General features: G+C 39.3%; 1 protein-coding gene across 2 annotated transcripts; it reads left to right on the top strand.

Moving 5' to 3' along the window:
- The first annotated feature begins 2,887 nt into the window (after positions 1 to 2,887).
- LOC117928027 (cucumisin-like) lies at positions 2,888 to 6,388 on the top strand. 2 transcript variants are annotated; one of them, XM_034847775.1, is made up of 10 exons: positions 2,888 to 3,028; positions 3,204 to 3,292; positions 3,367 to 3,461; positions 3,549 to 3,792; positions 3,892 to 4,405; positions 4,515 to 4,615; positions 4,731 to 4,967; positions 5,088 to 5,199; positions 5,441 to 5,654; positions 5,742 to 6,388. In XM_034847775.1, exons 1-10 carry the CDS (start codon positions 2,921 to 2,923, stop codon positions 6,266 to 6,268), a joined length of 2,241 nt encoding a protein of 746 aa, XP_034703666.1. In that variant the 5' UTR covers positions 2,888 to 2,920; the 3' UTR covers positions 6,269 to 6,388. The 2 variants fall into 2 exon arrangements, with proteins under 2 accessions (XP_034703666.1, XP_034703667.1); XM_034847776.1 differs by lacking the exons at positions 2,888 to 3,028; positions 3,204 to 3,292 and having other exon boundaries at positions 3,384 to 3,469.
- Positions 6,389 to 6,692: the final 304 nt, after the last annotated feature.

Below are 6,692 nucleotides of genomic sequence, written 5' to 3'. Positions count from 1 at the left end.
CCCTTGCCTGCATCTCGCCTTACTGCAGCCTGCAGGAGATGGTAATAGAACTGCCTAGCTACTAGATCAGCTGAACAAGGTATCAATTAGCACATCTTCCTACTTTTATTTGGAGATGATTGTAAATTATATAAGTGATATGCTATAGGATTTGTACGGCATATATATACTCAGTCTTAGTCTTACTATATTTAAACAGTAACCCAACTGCATCAATATTGAAGAGTATTGAGGTTAATAACAAATTGGCACCATATGTACCCTCCTTCTCATCAAGGGGTCCAAACCCAACTACATTCAACCTTCTCAAGGTAGCTTATGCCATTATTCTTTATTTTCTTCTCATTTATTCCAGGGCATTTTCATCTCTGCATCATGTAAACCCAATTCAACATTTTCATCTCCCATCTGAGAAAGCATTGTGGTTTTTCTTAATCTATGTTGAGAGCAGTTACACATATCTCAGGCCAAAACACCCCTGTTTCCTTTGTTCATGGACTTTCCAGTAGCTTGACATTCATCATGACTTTGTGATCTTACTGCATGCAGCCAGATTTAACAGCCCCAGGCGGCCTGGTCACCAATTTTTCCCATCTCCGAAGTACCTGGTGATAATCGAGTAGCGCAATACAATATATTAACTGGCACGTCAATGGCTTGCCCACATCCTACTGGGGCAGCTGCCTACATCAAGTCATTTCACCCCACCTGGTCTCCTGCTGCTATTAAGTCTGCTCTTATGACTACTGGTAATGTCTAATTTTATTCCTAACCTATAAAATTATGAAAGGGTTGATAATAATGGATCTCTGTCCTTTGTGTGTTTGTAGCTACTCCCATGAGTGCTAAAAAAAATCCGGAAGCCGAATTTGCATATGGTGCGGGCAATATAGATCCTGTAAGGCTATAGATCCTGGTTTGGTATATGATGCCGATGAGATTGACTATGTAAAATTTTTGTGTGGACAAGGTTATAGTACTCGGGCTCTATGGCGTCACCGGGTGTAATTGTGTCTGTTCTGCCGCTACAAATGGAACCGTCTGGAATCTAAACTACCCTTCCTTTGCTCTTTCCAGCCTCACCAAGATATCCATCACTGGCGTGTTCAATAGGACTGTCACAAACGTTGGATCATCGGTGTCCACGTATAAAGCAACTGTTATAGGTGCTCCAGAGGGACTCGAAATCCAAGTTGAACCAAGCATTTTATCGTTCACATCCCTCATGCAGAAGCTATCCTTTGTGTTGAAGGTTGAAGGAAAGGTAGGTGACAACATAGTCTCTGCTTCTTTGGTGTGGGATGATGGTGTACATCAAGTGAGGACCCCCATTGTTGTATTAGCCCTCACATACAATTCCAGAATCCTGGTGTTCTTGTGGTACTATCTATAAGATTGAAATAAATGATGCGGCAAGTACAACATTTTACCTGATTTAAGATCTTCAATCTTGTTTAGCTGCTTTTCCACTATCTTTATATGGAGCTTTTTAAAAATCTTATCCAAATGTGACCTTGGGCCTTTCTTAATATCCACACAAGAAAACATTTGAGTTTTTGATAAGGAAAATGATAGTATGGACGAAACAACATTGGATCAACACAGTTTGTGCAAAAGTTTCTCCCTTGAAAGAGATTCCCACTCACGAATTTTTTGTAGAAAGTACAAACACACCCTCAATTTTTTTTTTTTTTTTTTTTTTTTTATCATATTGACCAACTTTTTGCTCAATTGGAATGCATGGAACCAAATTAAACCAATATTATCTTTATACTAGAAAAGCTGGAATTGGGCTTTGTCGTAACTTTTGTTATATTTTTTATTTTTATTTTTTAAAATATTTACGAAAGTACCATTGCTTTCCTTTCATATATAGGATGGGATAATAGTAATTATCAATAAAATGCAGGTTGAAAGATATAGTATGGCAGCAACGTATATAATACAAAAAGGTTCATCTTCCACATTTCATTGACCCTCTCTTTTTCCTTTACTTTGTTACTTTCAAATTAGAACAATTTACTTGGATTCAGGCGGTAGGGATGAATCACCCGTGGGAGTGACCCAAATTCTAATTGCTACACCAGTCAACATTGACGGAAAAAGTGGTGATGTATTATGGGAATGGTGGGCTGACGCAACCTTCCCACCCTCCTTTTCTCCAACGACGTGAGTCACATGGTTGAGACCTTCAATGGCAAAACAATTATATCATGCACCTTTGGATGATATAAAACAATTATATAAAAGAATTATTTTATATCTAACACATACCTTTGGATGCTAAAGAAATTTTATGTCAGATACATGTTTTAGTGGTATTCAAAGACACAAAAAAGCACAATTTATGGGAATATAACATTTATTTAAATAATTGAAGTGAGAAAAAAATGAAAAATATTTCTCTGCTAGAAATTAGGATTCAACATTGTTAAATAGGATTTTGGGACGGTAATTTTACAAAAGAGGTTGGTAATAATACCCCAAAAATAAATTGAAGGGCATTAATAATGGGATGAAATTCTAAAGATGAAGTCTAATGTAATGATTGATGCTCCAACACACTCTCTCCCTCTGTATAGTTTTTGAGCTTTACTCATAACTTTAACAAAATTCTTTCTCAAAAGAAGTGACAATAATAATAAAAAAGATTGAATTATTGGAAGGGATGTAAAGTAGATGTTGATGGGCATATCTTTTGATGAAAAAAAGTCTTTGGTATTATGGGGGATGACTGGTGAGTCTTTTGATTTATCCGTGCATTGCTCTTTATTCTTTTATCTTTTTAAATACAAATTATTGGAAATGTCCTGGAAGGTGTAACATTAGATTAAAAGAGAGAGGATTGGGAGGCTCATGTGTATATATGTACATAGATGTCCAAGCACCACGGAGCGCATAGCTTAATTACCATCATCTAATGGCAAAACAAAAAAACTCCTTTCTGTGGTTTCTCCTTCTCAGTCTCATCTGCAGTCTGCTCAGCACCCACATTACTGCAGCAGCTTCCGAGGATGATGTTCGAAAGGCAATAAACACCCATCTCTCTCTTGCTTTCTCTTAATTAATGGCTTGGTCAATATTCCATGAACCATACATGCATGCGTGGCGGAAAAATTAAGATTAATCTTGCGCTGAAAATCATGCTTGAGTAGTGTTAATAAACTGGATTTGCACCAAACATGTTGTGGATGTGGATGCAGGAGTATATTGTGTACATGGGTGCCAAGCCTGCCGGAGATTTGTCGGCGTCTGCCATTCACACCAACATGCTGGAGCAAGTCTTTGGCAGGTCAGAATTCACCTTTTGTTTATTTATTTATTACATATATGGTACCAAATTTTCCCCATGGAATGCCTTTTCAGAGGTAGGGCATCAAGTTCTCTAGTTCGCAGTTACAAAAGGAGTTTCAATGGATTTGTAGCGAAGCTAACAGAGGAGGAAATGCAGCAAATGAAAGGTGCGTAGGTGGGTTTAAATCTTTCTTTAATTGAAGTTTCTCATGCGTGTAATGGCTACAAAATTAACTGTAACTTTGGAGTTTCAGGCATGGACGGGGTGGTCTCGGTTTTCCCTAACGAAAAGAAACAGCTCCACACAACTAGGTCGTGGGATTTCGTGGGGTTTCCCCGACAAGTTAAAAGAACAAGTTTTGAAAGCGACATTATCATAGGAGTGCTTGACACTGGAATATGGCCAGAGTCTGACAGCTTCGATGATAAAGGATTTGGCCCACCGCCAAGGAAATGGAAGGGCACTTGCCACGGGTTTTCCAATTTCACTTGCAACAAGTAAATCTCACTCGCAACAGAGTGTCTAAATACCCTGTTACAAAAGTTTAAAATACTATCCTTATTCCTTAACAAAACTTTCCACTGATGTTATTGCAGTAAAATTATTGGAGCCAAGTACTATCGGAGCGATGGAAAATTTAGCCCAAAAGATTTGCATTCCCCAAGAGATTCAGAAGGCCATGGGACACACACTGCGTCAACTGCGGCAGGGGCTTTAGTCAGCATGGCAAGTCTAATGGGCTTTGGTTTAGGAACCGCACGGGGTGGGGTTCCATCAGCTCGGATAGCTGTGTATAAGACGTGTTGGTCTGATGGCTGTCATGCTGCTGATATTCTTGCAGCATTTGATGATGCAATTGCTGATGGGGTTGATATAATATCTATTTCAGTTGGGGGTACCACTAGCCTAAATTATTTTGAAGATCCGAGTGCAATCGGAGCTTTTCATGCAATGAAAAATGGGATACTAACATCAACTTCTGCTGGTAACAAGGGACCTAGCCCTGTTTCCGTCACAAATGTCTCGCCATGGTCTCTTTCCGTGGCTGCTAGCACCATAGATCGGAAGTTCTTGACCGAGGTGCAACTAGGTGACAGGAAGGTTTATAAGGTGAGTAAGCTTGCTCTCACTTTGGACTAATAACCATCACATTCAAATATCATTTATTAAAGCAATCTGATTTTTGGAGGTGGAGGTTATATCATTGCCCTTTGTGCAGGGAATTTCGATAAACACATTTGAGCCCAATGGCATGTATCCTTTGATTTATGGTGGGGATGCCCCGAATACTGGAGGAGGTTTTAGAGGGAACACATCCAGGTACTTATTATTAAAGAAATAAAAATAATTAATTGAAAATGAAAGCGCTACGTTAGAAATACTGAATTTTAAAGCGTGTGTGATAGATTACAGGGCTTTCATCACTGAAATGCAGGTTTTGCGAAATAAACTCATTGAACCCAAATTTAGTGAAGGGTAAAATTGTCCTTTGCATTGGGCTTGGAGATGGGCTTGAAGAAGCATCGAATGCATTCTTGGCAGGTGCCGTTGGGACTGTGATAGTGGATGGACTCCGATTCCCCAGAGATTACAGCCGCATTTATCCCTTGCCTGCATCTCGCCTTAGTGCAGGAGATGGTAAAAGAATTGCCTACTACATCAGCTCAACAAGGTATCGATTAACACAGCTTCCTACTTTTATTTGGAGATGACTGTAAATTATATAAGTGATATGCTTTAGGATTTGTACGGCATATATATACTCGGTCTTACTCTTACTACATTTAAACAGTAACCCAACTGCATCGATATTGAAGAGTATTGAGGTTAATGACGCATTGGCCCCGTATGTACCCTCCTTCTCATCAAGGGGTCCAAACCCAATTACACATGACCTTCTCAAGGTAGCTTATGCGATTATTCTTGATTTTCTTCTCATTTATTCTATGACATTTTCATCTCTATATCATGTAAACCCAATTCAACATTTTCATCTCCCATTGGAGAAAACATAGGGGTTTTTTTTCTTAATCTATGTTGAGAACGGTTACGCATATCTCAGACCAAAACACCATTTTCCTTAGTTCATAAAGACTTTCTAGAAGCTTGACATTCATGATGACTTTGTGATCTTACCGCATACAGCCAGATTTAACAGCCCCAGGTGTACACATTCTGGCTGCCTGGTCACCAATTTCTCCAATCTCTGAAATAAGTGATGATAATCGAGTAGGGCAATACAATATATTAAGCGGCACGTCAATGGCTTGTCCACATGCTACTGGGGCAGCTGCCTACATCAAGTCATTTCACCCCACCTGGTCTCCTGCTGCTATTAAGTCTGCTCTTATGACTACTGGTAATGACTGAATTTTATTCCCGGCCTTTCAAATTATGAAAGAGGTGATAGTAATGGATCTTAGTCCTTTGTGTGTTTTGTAAGCAGCTACTCCCATGAGCGCTAGAAAAAATCCGGAAGCCGAATTTGCATATGGTGCAGGCAATATTGATCCTGTAAGGGCTGTGCACCCTGGTTTAGTGTATGATGCTGATGAGATTGACTTTGTAAATTTTTTGTGTGGAGAAGGCTATAGTTTTCAGACTCTACGGAAAGTCACCGGGGATCATAGTGTCTGTTCGAAAGCTACGAATGGAACCGTTTGGGATCTAAATTACCCATCCTTTGCTCTTTCCATCCCCTACAAAGAATCAATCGCTCGCACGTTCAAAAGGAGTGTCACAAATGTTGGATTACCAGTATCCACATATAAAGCAACTGTTATCGGTGCCCCAAAGGGACTCAAAATCAACGTTAAACCAAACATTTTATCATTCACATCCATCGGCCAGAAACTATCTTTTGTGTTGAAGGTTGAAGGACGGATAGTTAAAGACATGGTCTCTGCTTCGTTAGTGTGGGATGACGGTTTACATAAAGTGAGGTCCCCCATTATTGTGTATGCAGTCCAATAAAATTCCAAAAGCCTGGTGTTTTGTACCAAAAGCATCGGAATTGTGGTATCTTTCATGTTGAACTAAATGATGTGGTATCTATATAAGATGGAAATAAATGATAATATTTAGTATCGGTTGTATTACCTGTCCATACGAGCTATTAGATCGAATACCAATCGCATCAGCGACTTGAACGCCCGGTAGACCCGAAGGTTCAGTCTCAATACCCTTCTTTCTCCTCTCCCATCCACTTTTCTCCTAGGCAGCCAGGCCCATCCTTTCTTTTTGCTCTTCGTAGGCACTTTTCTCCGGGGCCCACCGCACCTTTAAGTGATACTTTAAGGACGTAGCTTTATCATGGTTGAAATTATTGCCAAAACATATATATTTAAATAATAGTCAAATAAAAATTTCATAATTAATCTAATTTTATTCAAATGTA

The sequence above is a fragment of the Vitis riparia genome, chromosome 13 (genome assembly GCF_004353265.1).
Source record: "Vitis riparia cultivar Riparia Gloire de Montpellier isolate 1030 chromosome 13, EGFV_Vit.rip_1.0, whole genome shotgun sequence".
NCBI lineage: Eukaryota > Viridiplantae > Streptophyta > Magnoliopsida > Vitales > Vitaceae > Vitis > Vitis riparia.
This window is presented reverse-complemented; position numbering and strand designations above follow the sequence as displayed.